The sequence below is a fragment of the Bufo gargarizans genome, chromosome 7 (assembly GCF_014858855.1).
Source record: "Bufo gargarizans isolate SCDJY-AF-19 chromosome 7, ASM1485885v1, whole genome shotgun sequence".
Classification (NCBI taxonomy): domain Eukaryota; kingdom Metazoa; phylum Chordata; class Amphibia; order Anura; family Bufonidae; genus Bufo; species Bufo gargarizans.
Window position 1 is genome coordinate 174,081,266 of NC_058086.1, and position 22,948 is coordinate 174,104,213.

The 22,948-nt window shown below is 44.7% G+C and overlaps 2 protein-coding genes and 1 long non-coding RNA gene across 3 annotated transcripts; all 3 read left to right on the plus strand.

Moving 5' to 3' along the window:
- Positions 1–1,754: 1,754 nt before the first annotated feature.
- Positions 1,755–3,035, plus strand: LOC122944231 (DNA damage-regulated autophagy modulator protein 1-like). The gene is made up of 3 exons (XM_044302459.1): positions 1,755–2,045; positions 2,696–2,763; positions 2,956–3,035. Exons 1-3 carry the CDS (start codon positions 1,927–1,929, stop codon positions 3,033–3,035), a joined length of 267 nt encoding a protein of 88 aa, XP_044158394.1. The 5' UTR covers positions 1,755–1,926.
- A 17,359-nt stretch (positions 3,036–20,394) lies between these two features.
- On the plus strand, positions 20,395–21,863 carry LOC122944232 (DNA damage-regulated autophagy modulator protein 1-like). The gene is made up of 4 exons (XM_044302460.1): positions 20,395–20,536; positions 21,177–21,244; positions 21,438–21,580; positions 21,753–21,863. The coding sequence occupies exons 1-4, from the start codon at positions 20,418–20,420 to the stop codon at positions 21,861–21,863; spliced, it is 441 nt and encodes a 146-aa protein (XP_044158395.1). The 5' UTR covers positions 20,395–20,417.
- A 27-nt stretch (positions 21,864–21,890) lies between these two features.
- On the plus strand, positions 21,891–22,844 carry LOC122943917. Its single transcript, XR_006390909.1, has 4 exons — positions 21,891–21,967; positions 22,334–22,389; positions 22,549–22,635; positions 22,740–22,844. It is a non-coding gene; the product is annotated as an uncharacterized LOC122943917 (long non-coding RNA).
- Positions 22,845–22,948: the final 104 nt, after the last annotated feature.

Sequence of the window (22,948 nt, forward strand, 5' to 3'; positions counted from 1 at the left end):
GTCATCGGCCTTCACAGCCTCTATTTCTGTACCGTGTGACTCTCCAGAGAAGAAAGGTGTTTTGAAATGAAAAACAGGGGCGTAGATAAGGGAGGAGGGGGGGGGGGGGTAGGGGGCTTAAAACCCCCCCCCCCCCCCCCCCCAGAGTGTCTGTCCTCCTAACCTGCCAGAAAACGGCCCGGGCGGGCCGCTGCCTGCAATAGCGGCGCCGGCAGTGCGGCACACAGAGAGGTGATGGAGGCTGCAGGGCGGGCAGCATAGGCGTGCGCATGGGGTGTGCGCGGTGTACCTGGGCACACCCTAATCACACCCTTGTGCTCCGCCTCCTGCACTGCCGCCTGCCAGCCCCGCACTAGTGTCCGACCGGGCCGGCGACCGCAGAGATGGTAACTATGACACAAAGACACATACTGTAGACAGTGTATTCAGTCCACCCCCACTGCTCCGCCTCCGTGACTCCGTCTCCCGGCGGCCGGCCACGTGACGTCACTCACTCCGACGTCACGCGCCTGCTCCGCCTTCATTAATAAAGTGGGAGGAGCATGCGCCTGCGGTGTGACGTAGTGAGTGACGTCACGTTACGCTGCCGCCGGCCGCCTAGTTTAAGTGTTTGAAGAGAGGGAGCCAGCCTGCCTGCCCGCCCACTCGCCCAGTGCCCAAGCATCTGGAGTCCTGACAGTCCCAGTAAGTTAGTGATAGATTATTAGATAGTAGTAGTACATATACTTTGCACAAGTAGCTCACTTAGTCACTTACATAAGGAACGGCGGGTCCGTCTTACAATAGGGACACTGTCAGGAACACTGTTATGGGGGGGGGGGGGGGGATATCTGTGGATGTGGATGATGACTCTTATAATCTGAGAAAGCTGAACCCCCCCCCAGGAAAAAATATTATTTACGGCCCTGATGACAAATGTTACCTAACAGTCTCAGAGGAAGCTGACATTATAGCATGACTGCACACAATATCCTCAGGAAATAAAATAAAAAATAATAGTTTTTTTCTATGACGTTCACCCCTCCCCCCACGCCAGAGATTTGAAGAGATGGGTCTACGATCAGATCTGCGTCCCTGAGACAGATGTCAGATTAATTGCAGTGTCAGAAACATCCAGGCTCTTCGCGCTAATAATGAAATCCCTGTCCACGTTATTAAGGCCTCATGCACACGACCGTTTTTGTTTGCTGTTTTCCGTGATTTTCTTTTGACCCATTGACTTTTTAATGGGTCCGTTGAAAACTCGGAAAATGCACCGTTTGTCATCCGCGTCAGTGATCCGTTTTTCCTGTCCGTCAAAAAAATAAGACCTGTCCTATTTTTTTGACGGACAACGGTTCACGGACCCATTCAAGTCAATGGGTCCGTGAAAAAACACGGAGGCACACAAGATTGCCATCCGCGTCCGTGATCCGTGTCCGTAGGCTACTTTAGCACAGACGGATCCGCAGATCTCTCCTCATACAGCTTTTTCAGAGTTTTACTCATTCTGTTTTGATATGGTACACATGTATAAAAGTTGAATTTCTTCTCTATTCAGTAGACTTGAAAAGCCAGTAACATCTCAGCAACATAGGCATAAATTTTGGAAATATGGAGGACCAATCAGATCCAGGCATGTATGGAGGTTGAAGCACCAATCACATCGCAGAAACTACTGAGGACCAATCAGATTCAAGTATATAAGATGATGTCACAATGAAGGGAGAACCAATGAAATGAAATAAACTAGCGAGGACCAATAAGATTGCGGAAGGTGTGATGATGTCACAGAAGCTAGTGACATCACCGAGTTCTGAGCCTTAGAAAACCACTGCCTGACATTATCTCAGCCAGATTTTCTCTGGATATAGAGAGAGACAGATCGGCTTGTGCTTTTGCTTAGCAAATCCTTGCTTTCGCTTAGCGAATAATTGACTTTGCGCCATGGAGATCCGGGGTTTGGCATTCTTGCTTTTCCTCTGGGTCATATGGACGCTATCGGGCCTCTGTGCCCTGATTGCCTTGACTGTCATCCCAGGCCATGTAAAATATCCTTACATCAGGTAAGAGGGGACGGGGCGGGATTCCTCTGTAGTATTATTACTGTTATTACCGTATTATCAGTTTATTCCTGGGAAGTTATTACATTATTATTATTAGTGGATTATTAATAAGCGCCATCTAATAATTGTTAGTATAGAAAACATCACATTTGGGGGTGGGGGAATCTATGAAGACTGAGGTTTCATGCCCCGGCCCTCATCTAATCTGCACTGGAGTGAGATGCACAAGCCTCATAGTAAATTAGGAGCATCTCTGACCCCCATGCACAAAAAAATAAATAAAAAATTGCACCAACTATTTCAGGTAGAAATTTGCCAGTTTGCAGAGGCTCGCCCCCTCCTGCTAAACCCACCTAAACCACAACCACTTTTTGGAAATGGCTTAAGAGTGCAAAAAGCAACTTTTTGTAGAAAATGTCTCTTCCTTAATCATTTTTTAGAGTTGCAATCTCACTGGTTGCTATGAGCAACGGCTCCATAATATCTTCCCCATTGTTGTTTGTCTTCTATTTGTGTCTGGACATTAGATCATATTATGGAGGATGATTACAATGGAAGGAAATAAAGTCTCCTCTGCTATTAGAAGACATAACACAATCCTGCTGCCGTTTGTGTCCTAATAACACCCAATATTTTGCTTTCTTTCTCAGTGACACGGGACGAGCATTCCCCGAATCGGTGGTCTTTACAGTGGTCTTCTTAATATCTGCCATTCTAGGTAAGTGGATTTAGAGAGACAACATCATGAGGAGATCAGCGGCTCCAGCCTCAGTGATGACGTTATCTCCCTAATCACTATTCACTGCTGGGCGGCGGCCATCACTGGAGATTATAATCATTACTGAGTCCTGAAGGTTATCACAAGTGTCTATGGACGTTCCCAGCTGATCCCATGTATTGTCTATTTCAGGAGCTGGCAACGCTTCCATCATGTACCGGTTCATGATCATCCGGTCTGAACAATCAGAGAGGCGACATATCATCTGCTAGAGAATCCTCTATGTCGTTGCATGGATGGGCTGCATTGGGACCATTGTGACCGCCATAGTTTCGGTAAGTTTATATACAGAGGTCTCAGGACTAGTAATACAGAGGGGACATCGCTTGAAGTCAAGAGATGTGTATAAATACAATGACGCGCCCTGGTGACTATTCTTATGTATTACTGCCCCTGTATAATTACACCACCTGCGGCCTCTGCTGTTCTGTATTCTCAGATCTTCATGACGTCCATATTGATGACATTTATTCTTCTGCTTTTGTTCTAGATGAGGATGAGTCCTACAGTCCACAGGATCGGCGCAGGACCGGCATTTGTCTTTTGTGCCGTTTACAACCTAGGTCAAGCTGTATGCCTGTACAAGAAATCCTTCAGCAGTCGCCGCCTATGCCACATTAGATTGGCATCAACCTTTGTGCCCATTGTGGCCCTGCTGACCTGTATCCTCTTATAGCTGACTGGTACAGTGCCATGTTGTGTGCTGGATACACTTACACATACGTACTTACCACCATTGCTGCCGTTAGTAAATTTGGGTCAAGCTACCCACCCCCTTAAATTGTCAGGTCACGCTCACTCATTGGTGGAGTTAACTAAGCCCCACCCATTTTCGGCCCAGGACAACCCAAATTTACAGAGAGATTGTCTCTGAAAATTTGGAAACATTTTGGCAAATTTGGGACTGTTGGCAACTAAGATTATTCACTTCCTCTGACCCCATTGTAGCACAGATCAGACATCACAGTATAGGAAACACTATATTAATAGAATTAATTCTGTTACTTGTCCTTAACACGTCCTTCCAGTTTCTGTGTGTATGACCATCGGCTTCTTCCAGCTATGTACTGGCCGATGTGAAGAGGTGAGTTCATGCAACTTTTCACCGTCTTGTATAATCTACATCTTTCCTGTGTAACATTAATATAAAAGCTCCTATCTCACCTCCATCTTCCCATCTCACTCCATATAGAGTCCCTGGTGAGTACCGCCAGGCACTAATCCTCTATTTTGTCTTCTGCAGATCTACACCAGGACAGGCATGGTGGCCGAGTGGACTGGATTCCTTGGCCTGATAATACACCAACTAACGAACTATACAGATTTCCAGGTGAGTAGATGCCGTGTGAAGGTCTAATGTGCTCCAGAAACATTTCAGAGAAGTAATATATTATATAGAGCTGTTTAATAATTAATGGTCTTCTTTTTTCTCAGCGTTTGTCTTTAACGTTGTCCCGAGAAGGTGTCTCCATTGGCCTGAGAGAAAAGACCCAGGATCCTGAAAACCCCCAATAAGATTCAAGGGGTGGAGCGCCAAGACAACTGAAACCATCATGAGATTGCTGGACATGAATTTTCTGGATCAAGAGGCAGATTCCAGGCTTGGTCTCTGTCCTCAATACTGTATGTGCCATTTTACCGGACTTTCCTAATACCGGATTTTCTGGATTCAACATCTAGCAGAATTTCCAAATACTGGATGTGACAATTACCTGGACTTTCCATAGCTACCTCATCTCAAATGATGGCTTTTACCCCCTTGCCCAGGGGAAGGGCAGTCCTTCAGCCATGGTTCCCTGGAGGTTTCCCCCACTAGGGGGTTTTTCCTCTCCTGAGTGTTGAAGGATGAGTTGGGGGTTCACCATCATCAGGGCCATTTCAAAACCACTGGCCTGTTAATAAATGAGTCAATACATGAGGTAGCTAACAATGTGTCCGAGCCTCTTAATTGTAGGGAATGTATTGTAACTAATGTTACCCAATAAAGACAGGGGAACATCATAGGGGTGATCAGACCAAGCTCTGGAACGTGGTATTAAGAGATGAGCGAATTCCCGCTTATGAAATTCGTTTGTGATTTGTTTACTGGTAAAAGCAGAATTGCGTTATGGATTCAGTTACCACGGACCATAATGCAATTCTATGACGGAATGCCTTTAGAGGCATAATAGAAGTTTATGGGTTGCAAATGGATCCGTCCCATTTCCATTATACAGGGGAGTCCTCTCCTGCATAATGGAAACAGGGCGGATTCGTTATGCAGGCCATAGACTTCTATTATGACAGAATGAATAACGGAATGCCTCTAAAGGCATTTTGTCATAGAATTATGTTATGGTCCGTGGTAACTGAATCTATAACGCAATTCACCTTTTACAAACAAATCAAGTGTGAACGAATTTCATAAGCGGAAATTCGCTCATCTCTAGTGGTATTAGGAGCACCAAATACTTTGAATATCACAATTACAACTTCCTTTATAGGCACATAATAAATAAATGGTGGAGAAGACAGAAGGACCATTTGGCAATATAGGTATATAACACTCGTCAGTGGCCTATATGTCACTGTATACAAGTTATAGGAATGAGGCCTGTAAAGCGATATCTTGTGCTGTATTATGGACAGCGCCACAGTTTTAGATATCAGGGTATTTGACATTTTATATTTTATTAGCAGAAATCATGTATGCAGTAATGACTAGAATGGTAATGTAACAGGGTTAAATTCAGACTTCCCAACAGCACAAAAACATAAGGCTGTCACTAGAGGGATCTCTAACATGATTACACTAGTTGAGGAGAGTTAGGGCCTGATGCTCATATTAAAGTTGGACATCAACTGAGCCACATGTCGTGTCTCTCCTCTGTTAAAACAGACGCTGTCGGCTGCATCGTGGCACTAGTATGCACTACCACCACGAACGCGGGTAACATTTGGGGGCTCGTCCGGGATATGTAATTATCGTGCAAGACAGTCACAGAGTGAGAAGGCTGCCATTACAGTAAAGGGAGTGAGGGAAGGCTTCAAGCAAGCTATACAGGGTCTAAGATGGCGGACGCAGCATCAGTGAAGAAGCTGCAGTGGCAGATCCAGAAGCTGCTGCACACATTGTCTGAGGATCAGTTGCACTCACTTGCTGTACAGATTCAGGGAGATGCTGGAAAAGAAGTTTCCCAAGCTACAAGTTCAAGTGAGCAGGAGATCTGTGAGTACATCCTGGGACATTTACAGGGAGAAGCGGTGTACAGCATGGAGGACAGTGGTAAGGCATATCTGCTTCAGATAAAAGAACTGGCTGAGTCCTTGCTAGGAGAAAGACACTCTGACACTCCACATGGAAGTGTGAACAGAGAGCACAGCACAACTCACACAAAGGACAGGACAGGGCAAATGGCAGAAAGTGGGTTTACATTAAAGGACTTAGCAGCTTACCTGCCAAGGAAGGAGTTTAAAATTCATGGTGGGCAAATTTCAGACTGGGACTCTGAACTGACATATAGCAGTGTATGTAGACAGATTGATGAAGGTATACAAGAAAGATACTCGGAGTCAGAAATCATCAGAACTGTGCTGAAAACGGTGAAACCAGGAACTTTTAGGAGATGCTGGTAAACCAGGAGGATCTTTCTGTAGCAGAGCTGAGAAGGTTCCTGCGCTCACATCTTCAGGACAGGAGCGGCACCGACTGGTTTCAGGAACTGATGAACGCTAAACAGCATGATAAAGAAACTCCGCAGCAGTTTGTGTACAGAATTATGGGACTAAAACAGAAAGTTTTGTGGTCTTCCCAACAAGTTGGTGCTGCAATTACCTAAGAATTTGGTACAAGGAGTGTTTCTTCACACGTTATATCAGGGGTTAAGTGAGAAATATAGTGACATTAGAAGAGAGATTAAGCTATATATTTCTGACTTATCTACAAGTGATGATGTGCTGCTAGAAATAGTTACCAAGCTAGCCAGAATAGAAGCAGAGAGGCAAGCCAGATTAAGTGGCAGATCCAGGCTGACTACTGCCAATGTCATCCAGACACAGGATGGAGGAGAAGCCATACACCAGGCTGGTGACAACCAACCCTCTCTGGTAGAGCTGACAACACAAGTTGCTGCTCTCACAAAGAATGTACAATTGCTGCTACAGGCAGGGGCAATACAGAAGAATGAACATGGGCCGGGGAAGGTAGTGAATGACAGTGTTAAACCCAAGACTGTGCCTAAATGTAAGCAATGTGTGCATGAGGGGAGAGGAAAATGTTGGCATTGTTTTAAATGTGGTCAGGAAGGTCACAGTGCACGTGGCTGCATGAAACAGAAAAGGTTCTCGGGAAACGAGGAATGGTCACAGGTGAGGGACAACCAGTGATCAGTTCTCAAGACAAGTCCCAGACAGTCACAAAGCTTAGTGAAATGCCCCTCCAACCAAAGAGTGGGGACAGGAGAAAAGTAGGCAGGCTGATAGGGGATAAATGCTTGCTGACTTGCAGTTTGGGAGGGGTGTCCACAAAAGCACTTGTTGACACAGGGTCCCAAATCAGTATTGTGGCTGCAAGCTGGATAAAACAATACCAGCAGCACGCTACAGTACAGCCTATTGGGAAATTGTTAGGAGAAAACGAATGCTTAACAATTAAAGCGGCAAATGGGTCTGTTATTCCTTATGATGGATGGGTTGAGCTTGAACTAAAAATTGAGAATAATAGAGAAAAGGTAACTATGGTTGTACCCATGTTAGTTAGCCAACATTGCCCCTTTACCCCAATTATAGGGTTTAATGCAATTGAAGAATTGATTAAAGAAAATGCTGACAGTGGTAACGCTGATCAAAGTAGTGTCACCAAACTATTAAGTGAGGCATTACATGTAAGAAAATGTAAAGCAACTGCTTTGGTGGGTCTTGTATTGTCACCCATGAGTAAAGATAATGAGTTGGTACGTAGCATATATACAGGTAGTCAAAGCATTACGGTCCTGAAAGGGAAATCATGTGAGATTCGGTGTAATGTTGGTTCCTGGCCTGGCGAGGAAACAGTGCTGTTTGAGCCACTATTGCCCAGTCAATGTCTTGAGGGTCTGGAAGCATTCCCTACACTTGTGAAGATACACAGGGGACGAATAAAACAGATAAGGATTCCCGTTCAGAACACCACTAAACATACTGTATACATTCAACCAAGGACTGTGTTAGGCATGATCTACCCAATTATGGAAGAGATCCCTGTGGATGAGATTAAACCTGCAAAACAAACGACAAAAAAAAAAATTAGGAATACAATATCCATGATGCAAGCAAATGCCCAAAGCTTACAAGGAGAGAAATGGAATCCGCCAGTAGATCTACAGCATCTCACTGAAGAGGAGCAGACACTTGCTAGGCAGATGTTGTGGGAGGAGGCTGACATGTTTGCAAAAGAGGAGGAAGACATTGGGTGTATTCCTAATCTGAATCTGCAGATCAATTTAACAGACAAGATACCAGTGCAGAAGTCCTACAATTCCATACCAAAACCCTTATATCAGGAAGTAAAAGATTATATACAGAAGCTAATGAAGAGGGGGTGGATTCGCAAGTCAAAATGATCTTACTCCTCACCTGTGGTATGTGTATGGAAAAAAGATGGCAGCTTGAGACTGTGCATTGACTTCAGAGAATTAAATAAGAAGACTGTACCTGATAGGCATCCCCTACCACGATCTCAAGATCTTTTAGATAATCTGAGTGGATTCTCATGGTTCTCTATTTTGGATCAGGGAAGTGCTTACCATCAAGGGTTTATCTCCAAAGAATCAAGGCACATGACAGCATTAAGTACACCATGGGGGCTACATGAATGGGTGAGGATCCCTTTTGGCTTGAAGAATGCCCCAGCAGCATTCCAAAGGTGTATGGAAGAGACCCTAGAAGGTCTGAGAGATGAATGTTGCTCACCTTATCTTGATGACGTTCTGTGTTATTCTAAGACTTTTCCAGAACATATTGAAAGTTTAAGAAAGATTTTTCAGAGAATGCGTGCATATGGGATTAAGTTGAGACCAAATAAGTGTGAACTTTTCAAAAAAGAAGTGAGGTTCCTAGGAAGACTTGTGTCGGGCAATGGGATTCGACTGGACCCAAAAGATACAGAAGCAATTCAAGCAGTCAGAGAGAAAACACCAAGGACAGTGGGAGATGTGAGAAAACTACTGGGGTTCTTGAGTTATTACCGCTGCTTTATACAAAACTTCTCCCAAATTGCGAAACCTCTATATGACTTGCTGCAGACAAAGAAAGAATCCAAGAAAACAAGTAGAAATAATTTAGCGAAGGAGAGGCTGCATGTAAAGGCAGGAAGAACACAACAGTTACCCTCAGGAACCTCAGTTCAATGGACAACAAAGCATCAGGAAACTGTTGACAAGATAATAGCGTTGCTAACCAAACCCCCAATTCTTGCTTATCCGGACTTTAACCTGCCATTTATTTTGCATACAGACGCATCACAGGACGGGTTGGGTGAAGTGCTGTACCAACATCAGGAGAATAAACTACGTATTATTGGGTTTGGTTCACGGACACTGACACCCACCGAGAAAAATTATCACCTGCACTCAGGTAAACTGGAATTCTTAGCCTTGAAGTGGGCCATTTGTGATAAGTTCCGGGACTACCTGTACTATGCTTCCACTTTCACTGTTTTTTACCGACAATAACCCCCTGACCTATGTCCTCAGCTCAGCAAGACTAAATAGCGTGGGACACAGATGGGTAGGGGAGTTAGCTGATTTCTGTTTTGATATTAAATATCGACCAGGGAATAAAAATGCAGATGCTGATACTCTGTCAAGGATGCCATTGAATATGGCCAAAGATGTAGATGAATTTACAAAGGTGACTCCATCACAGACTATCTCTGCTATATGGAAAGGCAGCAATGCAAGGGTTGATGAAGCAGATCTTTGGGCCATGTCACTAGCCCTAGAACCAGAAGTTGAAGAAAAATTTCGAGCTATTGATCCTCAGGAAATTATTACAAAGGATAAGCTCAGAACTGCTCAGGCAGAAGACAAAGCTATTCGAGTGGTGATGGATCTGAAACTGAAGAAGGACGTACCCTCAAGGGAAGACAAAACGGACCTGGGAAGGAGAGGGAAACAACTCATACATGATTGGGGCAAACTGAGTGTGAAAGATGATATTTTACTAAGGCAGAAAAAAATAGTGGTTCCAGAGAAACTAACCCCAATAGTGTTGAAACACTTACACAATGACATGGGCCACTGTGGAGCAGATAAAGTGATGCAGCTGGCAAGAGAAATATTTTACTGGCCTTTCATGCAGAAAGAGATAACAGATTATGTCACTAAAAGATGTAGCTGTCTCAAACAGAAGCATCCAACAGTACCAGACCGGGCACCTCTGGGTGCTATTAAAACAAGTGCTCCCTTTGAACTTGTCTCAGTAGATTTCCTTCACCTGGAGAAGAGCAGAGGTGGCTATGAATACATACTGGTAGTCATGGATTTCACCCGTTTTGCCCAGGCATATGCTACTCGCAACAAAGCGGGAAAAACAGCTGCAGAGAAGATTTTTGACAATTTCATCCCTGTATTTGGTTATCCTGAAAAATTACATCACGATCAAGGCAAGGAATTTGAGAACCACCTTTTTAGAAGGTTGAGACATTTGTCAGGAATAGCCCATTCTAGGACTACACCGTACCACCCACAAGGAAACTCAGTTGAGAGACTGAACAGAACACATTTGCAAATGCTTCGGACGTTAGAAGAAGAAAAGAAAACTCAGTGGAAAGAGTATCTCCCGCACATAGTCCATGCATATAACTGTACCAGGCATGAGGCAACTGGCTACGCCCCTCACTACCTGCTATATGGTAGGACAGCTCGTCTACCAATAGATCAGATATTTGACCTGGATAATGGAAACGGAGCAGCTTCACCTCAAGACTATGCTGAGAAATGGGCTTTGAAAATGAAGGAAGCGTATAGAATTGCATGTGAGACCAGCCAAAAGTCATCTCAAAAAGGGAAAAAGTAATATGACAGGCATGTCAAAGGAGTCGCTCTTCAGTCTGGTGACAGTGTTCTTGTAAGAAATTTGTCGGAGCGGGGAGGGCCAGGGAAACTCCGCACTTACTGGGGAAAAGATGTATACAGGGTAGTTGAACAGATAGGGCCAGAACATATTTATAAAGTTGAATCAGAAAAAGGCAATAAACCAACAAGAGTGATTCATCGCAATTTGTTTTTACCTCTGGAAAACAAACCAAAAAATCAGGGAAGAGGATTCACACCAGACCAGTAGCTAGACCTGAAGTAAACAGCAATGCAGAAAGCACAGACTCAGATTCTTCAGATGAAGGGTATTACTACTGTCCTGAACTGTTTCAATACAGTGAGCAAGGTATCACTCCTCAACTACGAGCTGAGGCTGAAGAATTACATCCTAGGGATCGCAATGCCTCACAATAACAGCGGAAAAATCACAGTATGCTTGAGGAAAATGTTCAAGACCTGCCTATAGAACTTGCAGAAGAACAACTGAAAAGCCATCGCTCATTAGATGAGGAAGTCCAAGACTTGCCCATAGACTTTGCAGAAGGGTCTGTAGCACCATCCTCACAACAAGTAGATTCACGGTGTGACAAGGATGCAGTTATACCAAATGTCCCTGAAGAACAGAGACATGACAGTCCTCCACGACAATCAGACTATTCTCAAAAAACAAGAATACCAAAGAAGATATTCACATATGAGACCCTGGGAAAACCATCTTTCCAAAAATGGAATGTTCATGCAGATGTGATCGAACAGCACTGTGATTCCCCAGAGGTAGAGGGGCCAATCTCTATACCCTTATGTTCATACTTTTTGCCAGCAACCTATGCCGACTGCGATAGACTCCACCTATTGACCACGCCCTTTGCCCCGCCCCCTTTTTGTTGCCAACCTATTTATACAGACTGTACGCTTCATTGTGGTAAACCCACGTTTTCCCCCTCCAGCTACATACCATGTCATCCACAGATCCCCACATGTGTCATCCACAGATCCCCATGTGTGTCATCCACAGATCCCCACGTGTGTCATCCACAGATCCCCACGTGTGTCATCCACAGATCCCCACGTGCGTCATCCACAGATCCCCAAGTGCGTCATCCACAGATCCCCACGTGCGTCATCCACAGATCCCCACGTGCGCCATTCACAGATCCCCCCCTTGCGTCATCCACAGATCCCCACGTGCGTCATCCACAGATTCCATGTGTGTCATCCACAGATCCCCACGAGTGTCATCCACAGATCCCCAGGAGTGTCATCCACAGATCCCCACGAGTGTCATCCACAGATCCCCACGAGTGTCATCCACAGATCCCCACGTGTGTCATCCACAGATCCCCACGTGTGTCATCCACAGATTCCCACGTGTGTCATCCACAGATCCCCACGAGTGTCATCCACAGATCCCCACGAGTGTCATCCACAGATCCCCACGTGTGTCATCCACAGATCCCCACGTGTGTCATCCACAGATCCCCACGTGTGTCATCCACAGATTCCCACGTGTGTCATCCACAGATCCCCACGTGTGTCATCCACAGATCCCCACGTGTATCATCCACAGATCCCCACGAGTGTCATCCACAGATCCCCTCCCCGCCCAGCACCGCCTCCTAGCTAATTTATTCACTTCACTTGCCTCTGTGTAATCTCGCACAGGCGCACTGGCAGAGGCATCGTCGAGCGAAGTGCGCTGGAATACGGCGCATGCGGACTTCGCTCGACGATGCCTCTGCCTGTGCGAGATTACACAGAGGCAAGTGAAGTAAATAAATTAGCCAGGAGGCGGTGCCGGGGGCCGGCGTCTCCAGCAAGAGTGCGCTCTACACAGTGGCGTATCTTGCTTATGGGTGGCGCCGGCCCTGCCTGTCAGTGGGCACTATAAAGCAGTAGAGAGGAGGGGGAGTGTAGGCAAGTTGGGGGGGCGGCGACCAGTGGCGACTCTAGGAACAATATATAGGGGGGGCACAAAGATACCACAGTCAAAAATGGGGGGGCACAAACAAAATAAGTATATATCAATAAGATTACAAAATACGAGAGAATTGCGATATGCAGGGATACAGTTATAATAAAGCAATTTACTTACAAAAGAAGCTATTCAGTCGTCTGCAGTGCCGTCCTCTGCTTGCTTCCACGGATTCTTTCCCCTTCTTTCTGTCTCTCGTCAGTGCACAGGCGCACTGTTATGGTGGATCTGTGGAAGACACACTGTTATGGGGGCATCTGTGGATGACACATTATGCCTCTCATTAGCCCTCATTATGCCTCTCATATCAGCCCCCATATCAGCCCTTATGCCTCATTAGCCCCCATATCAGCCCTTATGCCTCATTAGCCCCCATATCAGCCCTTATGCCTCATTAGCCCCCATATCAGCCCTTATGCCTCATTAGCCCCCATTATGCCTCTTATTAGCCCCCATTATGCCTCTTATTAGCCCCATATGCCTCCTATTAGCCCCCATATGCCTCCTATTAGCCCCCATATGCCTCCTATTAGCCCCCATATGCCTCCAATTAGCCCCCATATGCCTCCAATTAGCCCCCATATGCCTCCAATTAGCCCCCATATGCCTCCAATTAGCCCCCATATGCCTCCTATTAGCCCCATATGCCTCCTATTAGCCCCATATGCCTCCTATTAGCCCCATATGCCTCCTATTAGCCCCATATGCCTCCAATTAGCCCCCATATGCCTCCTATTAGCCCCCATATGCCTCCAATTAGCCCCCATATGCCTCCTATTAGCCCCCATATGCCTCCTATTAGCCCCCATATGCCTCCTATTAGCCCCCATATGCCTCCTATTAGCCCCCATATGCCTCATATTAGCCTCATATGCCTCCTATTAGCCCCCATATGCCTCCTATTAGCCCCCATATGCCTCATATTAGCCCCATATGCCTCCTATTAGCCCCATATGCCTCCTATTAGCCCCCATATGCCTCAAATTAGCCCCATATGCCTCCAATTAGCCCCCATATGCCTCCAATTAGCCCCCATATGCCTCCTATTAGCCCCATTATGCCTCCTATTAGCCCCATATGCCTCCTATTAGCCCCATATGCCTCCTATTAGCCCCATATGCCTCCTATTAGCCCCAAATATGCCTCCAATTATCCCCCAAATATGCCACCAATTATCCCCCAAATATGCCACCAATTAGCCCCCATATGCCTCCAAATGCCCCCATATGCCTCCAATTAGCCCCCAAATATGCCTCCAATTAGCCCCCATATGCCTCCAAATGCCCCATATGCCTCCAATTAGCCCCCATAATGCCCCCAGCAGCCACATTTTCTATAAAATAAAAAATAAAAACACTTACCTCTCCTGCTCCTGGACGGACGCCGCCTGCCATTTTCTCCTCAGTCGACTGTGCTCTAAACTGGCGCGCACAGCGTGAGGTCACAGAGCGACCTTACGCTGTGCGCAGCCCTGCACAGCCGACAGCCGAGGACCAGGAAGTGGTGAGTACAGAGCGTTCACCACTTCCTGGTCCTTCGGTACTAATGAGCGCTTCCATAATGGAAGCGCTCATTAGTATTCACTCTGGGGAATCAGCGGGGGGGCACCCGGGGGGGCAAGGGACAACATAGGGGGGGCAATTGCCCCCCCTCGCCCCCCTCTAGCGACGCCACTAGCGGCGACGTGGAGGGGGCCCCATGGATCAGTTTTGCACCGGGGCAAAAATTCCTGCCTATCCCGATATTCACTTTATACCCGAACATCTTCTTGAGCTACTTACAGCACCCCACAAGAGTTTGGGACATGATCTGGGTATGGAGTCAAAAATTGTTGCATTTAGTTATAACCCCAGAGTTATCTAGTACTCTCACAATACCCCTGAAGTATATGAAGATTTTCAAGAAACTTGGTTCAAAATGTAACACACCTCATTTATGTACTGAAAAATGTCATTCTGCACTTTGTGTGCCTCCATTGTTTTTTTCAATGCAATGTTTAAAGGGGTTGTCTCACTTCAGTAAGTGGCATTTATCATGTAGAGAAAGTCAATACAAGACACTTACTAATGTATTGTTATTATCCATATTGCTTCCTCTGCTGGCTGGATTCATTTTTCTTTCACATTATACACGGCTCGTTTCCATGGTTACAGACCACCCTGCAATCCATCAGTGGTGGTCGTGCTTGCACAATATAGGAAAAAGCACTAGCCTGTGTGCACTCCCATGGTCCCGGCCACCAGAGAGGCTGATGCTTTTTCCTATAGTGTGCAAGCACGACCACCACTGATGGATTGCAGGGTGGTCTGTAACCATGGAAACGAGCCGTGTATAATGTGAAAGAAAAATGAATACAGCCAGCAGAGGAAGCAATATTGATAATAACAATACATTAGTAAGTGTCTTGAATTAACTTTCTCCACATGATAAATGCAACTTACTGAAGTGAGACAGACCCTTTAATAAAAAGAGACTGAAAAAGAAAAGAAAAAAAAAGAAAGGATTCTCTGGGGCTGCAAGGAGAAAAAGCAGGAGGAATAATGTGACTCCTGGCTCCAAGGCTCAGTGACAGACTCAGAAGTGACCTCCATGTCACCCTCATGAAAGGACATTGGGGCATATCTCTAAGATATGCCCCCAATGTCTGATAGGTGCAGGTCCCACCTCTTGAAGATGCACTTATACTTTTTGGAGCCCACAAAGTACAGAATTGTATACTGCGCATGCACGGCCTGCGCATGAGCAGCCGCCCTCTGTTCACTTATATAGAGTTTACGAAAAAACTGCCGAGCCAGCACTCGCCTATTTTCGGCACACAAATAAAAATGCATGGAGGGCGGCTGCTCAAGCGCAGTGCGCCCTCCTGTACTTCGCAGGCTCCGTTCTAAGTATAGGTGCAGGTCCAAGAGGTGGGACCCGCTTCTACCAGACATTGAGGGCATATCCTGGCGATATGCCCCAATGTCCAAGATGGGAATAACCCTTTAACACCTCAACACAAAATGATGTTCTGCTGGTTCTGTACAGGCATTTGTGGCTGACTCCATTGGTCGTTTGTGCCCTAAATAACCTGTTTGTCCCACAGGCAGATTTTAATTACTGCAAGTATAAAGCTGTAGCCTGCGCTTCCTGAATTGAATGGAAGCCATTCGGCAGCAGGAAAGGTAAAATACAGAGTGCGCTCAGCGCGTGTGTGGAACCTGCATTACCTGAACTTAATGGAGGCCAGATGGACACCCGAGTAGGTAGCATTTAGTGTAGGTCCCTGTCCTAAAGAGATTGCCTTGTCATTGTATTTTGAACAAAATGAATTTGCCAGGAATCACACATTTACAGTTGAAACCAGAAGTTGACATACACTATATAAAAAGACACACATGCATGTTTTTCTCAATATCTGACATGAAATGAGAATAAACCTTTCCTGTTTTTGGTCAATTAGGATTACCATAATTATTATTTGCCAAATGCCAGAATAATGAGAGAGAATGTTTTAAGGCATTTTTATTACTTTCTGCAATTTCAAAAGTTTACATACACTAAGATTACTATGCCTTTAAACAATTCTGGACTGCCCATATGATTATGTCATGTGTTTGGAAGCTTCTGTTAGGTTTGTTGGCAACATCTGAGTTAATTAGAGACACGCCTGTGGATGCATTTAAGTGCACACCTGAAACACACGGCTTCTTTGTGTAGCATCATGGGAAAGTCTAAAGAAATCAGCCAAGATATCAGGAAGAGAATTATGGACTTGCACAAGTCTGGCTCAACTTTGGGTGCCATTTCAAGATACCTGAAGGCACCTCGTTCATCTGTACAAACAATTATATGGAAGTACAAACAAGATGGGAATGTCCAGCCATCATACCGCTCAGGAAGGAGACGGGTTCTGTGTCCCAGAGATGAATGTGCTTTGGACCACCATGTGCATATCAACCCAAGAACAAAAACAAAAGACCTTGTGAAGATGATGGCGGAAAATGGTAAGATTGTGTCAGTATCCACAGTGAAACAAGTACTGCATCAACATGGGCTGAAAGGCCACTCTGCCAGGAAGAAGCCATTACTCCAAAAGAAACATAAAAAAGCCAGATTAAGGTTTGCAAACGCACACAGGAACAAAGACCTACATTTTTGGAGACATGTCCTGTGGTCTGTCGAAACTAAAATTGAACTTTTTGGCCATAATGACCATCGTTACGTTTGGATTAAAAAGGGAGAAGCTTAGAAGCCTGAGAACACCATCCCAACTGTGAAACACGACGGCGGCAGCATCATGTTGTGGGGTTGTTTTGCTGCAAGAGGGACTGGTGCACTTCACAAAATAGATGGCATCATGAGGAAAGAAGATTATGTGGAAATTCTGAAGCAACATCTCAAGACATCAGCCAGGAAGTTGGTCGGAAATGGGTCTTCCAAATGGACAATGACCACAAGCATACTGCCAAACTGGTTACAAAGTGGCTTAAGGATAACAAAGACAATGTTTTGGAGTGGCCATCACAAAGCCCTGATCTCAATCCTATTGAAAATGTATGGGCAAAGCTAAAAAGGCAGGTGCGAGCAAGGCGACCAACAAACATGGCTCAGTTACACCAGTTTTGTCAGGAGTAATGGGCCCAAATTCCAACCAACTATTGTGAGAAGCTTGTGGAAGGATATCCAAAACGTTTGACCTAAGTCATATAGTTTAAAGGCAATGGTACCAAAGAGTAATGAAATGTATGTAAACTTGACTTTTTGCAGAAAGTAATAAAAAATGCCTTAAACCATTCTCGCTCTCATTATTCTGGCATTTGGTAAATAATAATAATTATAATAATCCTAATTGACCAAAAACAGGAAAGGTTTATTCTGATTTCAACACTAGTACATTTTCTATAGTGAGTATGGCACTATTGTATTTACTGTATTATTTGTGTTTGCAGAGTGCTGTTGCATTATGTTTGTTTTTGCTTTTTGTGCTTTCAGCCATGGAGACGTGTAACCTGCGCATTTAGATGTGCTGACTAACCCCTATTTTTTTTCTTGACAGGCATTTCCTTGCCTGCTGCCCACTGATTGGCTGATCCAGGCTGTCTGCAAGCCCTCCACCCAACTTCCTCCCAGGAATATGCAGCAAAATGGCACACTGTGTCAAATTTCCAGGGTGATGGACCTGGATCCACTCCCTTGATTAGTCCAAGTCTACTTTTGGTTTAGGAACAGTAAAACCTACACGTGCGAGCTACTCAGAGCTAGGCCCAAGTTCAGAGAACCTCTGTTTCTGAGAACCAAGGAAGCAACTTAGCTACCAAAATATTCCAGTGAGAAGGAGATTAGAAGCTCTGAAACCCACAAGGCTGTGCATTGAACTGGAACTTAAGTTCTAGCTCCTTCCTCAGTGGCCATAATTAAGTTCTGGATTTCCTCCTTTGTAACATGTTTGAAACTCGTTAAAACAATATAAGATACACTGCTATAACCCTTAAATCCTACAAGGTGTATTATACCAATGGAACATCCATATTGGGACTATATCTAATACCTTTTTTGACAGCACATTATATCTAATATCTATCATCAAGGCAAGAGATTGATACATTGTTTGATTCAGAAAGGGCCCTTCTGGTACCATTTATAATTGTTATATTGTATAATAAAATATTTTAACTATATAATTGGTTGATACTAATAGTCCAGGTGGAGGTGTGTCTATTAATCAATTTATAATTTCTATTGTACACTAGTTGGCAGTGGGCAGGCTATTTGGTAGAGAACCTTCAATTTATCCATAGTGTAGGAAGGGTGAGCCTCTGAATTATTTTACAAGTATTCAGGAAGATGTCAGTGTCCTCAAAAAATATATATTACAATTATATATATTACAATATATTTACATGCACATCTAATATAACAGGTACGCTTTAGGCTTCGTTCACACCAGCGTTCAGCCTTTCCATTCTCCTGCGTTATAGGAGCAGGAGAACGGAAAGGACGGATTGGGCACATAACTGAGCCTACGGACCCCATAGACTATAATGGGGTCCGTTAGGTTTACGCTCAGAAGATGATTTTGGAGCGGAGACAAAAGTCCTGCATGCAGTACTTTCGTAAACCTAACGGACCCCATTATAGTCTATGGGGTCCGTAGGCTGCGTTCGCCTCAGTTATGTGCCCAATCCGTCCTTTCCGTTCTCCTGCTCATATAACGGAGCAGGAGAACGGAAAGGCTGAACGCTGGTGTGAACTCAGCCTTAGACATATTGGCCTATTCTACTGTTGATATGAAAAGTCTATGATGAAACATAAAATTAATATAAGACTATGGGACCATCTTCAGTAGATTCAGATGGGGGAGACCCGGGGTTGCACTTGTCCATCTGTATGGTTTGTAACAAATCATTTCCATCTGTGTCCTCCAGCAATCTGTATCTGTATGTGTATAGAGCTAGGCTATGGCTGGACCCCCTGTATGGAGATGAGCCCCAAGGAGGTCTTCATTGTTATGCATAACAATCCACAGTTCTCCAATTTGTCCTCAATTCCCTTTGTAATCAATCAAAAAAAGGAAAACTTCACATTTGCCATTTCGTTACCAAATAACGTCAAAATCGTTCTGTAGCAAAGACGAGACAGGAGCCGAAGATCATGGGTGTCTCTCCAGTGTGGGCTCATTGGGACAGCACTACCCATATGCCATATCCGAACATCATAGAGGGGGACTTCTGCTCAAGACCCCTTCTACTAGACAAATCAGAGCGTCCCTGTAACTCTGACTGACCTGTCATGTCAATGGATTACATTAACATTACTGCAAAGTATATGACTATGAAACCATATACTCTGCTGCGTCCACTGCTGCAAAAGTATTACAGGGCAACTAGTGTGAGACAACTACCTTAAATGGATACTCCATATCATTTTGGAATTGCATTATCAATAATTGACCAAAAACGTCTATAAAACTCAATTTTCAAGTTTACAAGCAGGAATAATTTGGATAGGAGCGCAGAGCAGTGAGAGGTGATATCTTCCCTCCTGAAACGGTCAGCAGAATAGAGACACCTTTCATGGCCCCTTCATTCCCTACACATTGTAGGCAGAGGGGCTCACATGGGTGAGGGTCCATACCCAGTTTTTCTCATTCTGTTGTGATATGGTACACATGTATAAAAGTAGAATTTCTTCTCTATTTAGTAGACTTGAAAAGTCAGTAACATCTCAGCAACGTAGGCATAAATTTCGAAAATACGGAGGACCAATCAGATCCAGGCATGTATGGAGGTTGAAGCACCAATCACATCGCAGAAGCTACTGAGGACCAATCAGATTCAAGTATATAAGATGATGTCACAATGAAGGGAGAACTAATGAAATGAAATAAACTAGCGAGGACCAATAAGATTGCGGAAGGTGTGATGATGTCACAGAAGCTAGTGACATCACCGAGTTCTGAGCCTTAGAAAACCACTGCCTGACATTATCTCAGCCAGATTTTCTCTGGATATAGAGAGAGACAGATCGGCTTGTGCTCTTGCTTAGCAAATCCTTGCTTTCGCTTAGCGAATAATTGACTTTGCGCCATGGAGATCCGGGGTTTGGCATTCTTGCTTTTCCTCTGGGTCATATGGACGCTATCGGGCCTCTGTGCCCTGATTGCCTTGACTGTCATCCCAGGCCATGTAAAATATCCTTACATCAGGTAAGAGGGGACGGGGCGGGATTCCTCTGTAGTATCATTACTGTTATTACCGTATTATCAGTTTATTCCTGGAAAGTTATTACATTATTATTAGGGGATTATTAATAAGCGCCATCTAATAATTGTTAGTATAGAAAACATCACATTTGGGGGTGGGGGAATCTATGAAGACTGAGGTTTCATGCCCCGGCCCTCATCTAATCTGCACTGGAGTGAGATGCACAAGCCTAATAATAAATTAGGAGCATCTCTGACCCCCATGCACAAAAAATTTTTAAATTGCACCAACTATTTCAGGTAGAAATTTGCCAGCTTGCAGAGGCTCGCCCCCTCCTGCTAAACCCACCTAAACCACACCCACTTTTTGGAAATGGCTTAAGAGTGCAAAAAGCAACTTTTTGTAGAAAATGTCTATTCCTTAATCATTTTTTAGAGTTGCAATCTCACTGGTTGCTATGAGCAACGACTCCATAATATCTTCCCCATTGTTGTTTGTCTTCTATTTGTGTCTGGACATTAGATCATATTATGGAGGATGATTACAATGGAAAGAAATAAAGTCTCTGCTATTAGAAGACATAACACAATCCTGCTGCCGTTTGTGTCCTAATAACACCCAATATTTTGCTTTCTTTCTCAGTGACACGGGACGAGCATTCCCCGAATCGGTGGTCTTTACAGTGGTCTTCTTAATATCTGCCATTCTAGGTAAGTGGATTTAGAGAGACAACATCATGAGGAGATCAGCGGCTCCAGTGCTCAGTGATGACGTTATCTCCCTAAGCACTATTCACTGCTGAGCGGCGGCCATCACTGGAGATTATAATCATTACTGAGTCCTGGAGGTTATTACAAGTGTCTATGGACGTTCCCGGCTGATCCCATGTATTGTCTATTTCAGGAGCTGGCAACGCTTCCATCATGTACCGGTTCATGATCATCCGGTCTGAACAATCAGAGAGGCGACATATCATCTGCCAGAGAATCCTCTATGTCGTTGCATGGATTGGCTGCATTGGGACCATTGTGACCGCCATAGTTTCGGTAAGTTTATATACAGAGGTCTCAGGACTAGTAATACAGAGGGGACATCGCTTGAAGTCAAGAGATGTGTATAAATAGAATGACGCGCCCTGGTGACTATTCTTATGTATTACTGCCCCTGTATAATTACACCACCTGCGGCCTCTGCTGTTCTGTATTCTCAGATCTTCAGGATGTCCATATTGATGACATTTATTCCTCTGCTTTTGTTCTAGATGAGGATGAGTCCTACAGTCCACAGGATCGGCGCCGGACCGGCATTTGTCTTTTGTGCCGTTTATAACCTAGGTCAAGCTGTATGCCTGTACAAGAAATCCTTCAGCAGTCGCCGCCTATGCCACATTAGATTGGCATCAACCTTTGTGCCCATTGTGGCCCTGCTGACCTGTATCCTCTTATAGCTGACTGGTACAGTGCCATGTTGTGTGCTGGATACACTTACACATACGTACTTACCATCATTGCTGCCGTTAGTAAATTTGGGTCAAGCTACCCACCCCCTTAAATTGTCAGGTCACGCTCACTCATTGGTGGAGTTAACTAAGCCCCACCCATTTTCGTCCCAGGACAACCCAAATTTACAGAGAGATTGTCTCTGAAAATTTGGAAACATTTTGGCAAATTTGTGACTGTTGGCAACTAAGATTATTCACTTCCTCTGACCCCATTGTAGCACAGATCAGACATCACAGTATAGGAAACACTATATTAATAGAATGAATTATGTTACTTGTCCTTAACACGTCCTTCCAGTTTCTGTGTGTATGACCATCGGCTTCTTCCAGCTATGTACTGGCCGATGTGAAGAGGTGAGTTCATGCAACTTTTCGCCGTCTTGTATAATCTACATCTTTCCTGTGTAACAGTAATATGAAAGCTCCTATCTCACCTCCATCTTCCCATCTCACTCCATATAGAGTCCCTGGTGAGTACCGCCAGGCACTAATCCTCTATTCTGTCTTCTGCAGATCTACACCAGGACAGGCATGGTGGCCGAGTGGACTGGATTCCTTGGCCTGATAATACACCAACTAACGAACTATACAGATTTCCAGGTGAGTAGATGCTGTGTGAAGGTCTAATGTGCTCCAGAAACATTTCAGAGAAGTAATATATTATATAGAGCTGTTTTATAATTAATGGTCTTCTTTTTTCTCAGCGTTTGTCTTTAACGTTGTCCCGAGAAGGTGTCTCCATTGGCCTGAGAGAAAAGACCCAGGACCCTGAAAACCCCCAATAAGATCCAAGGGGTGGAGCGCCAAGACAACTGAAACCATCATGAGATTGCTGGACATGAATTTTCTGGATCAAGAGGCAGATTCCAGGCTTGGTCTCTGTCCTCAATACTGGATGTGACATTTTACCGGA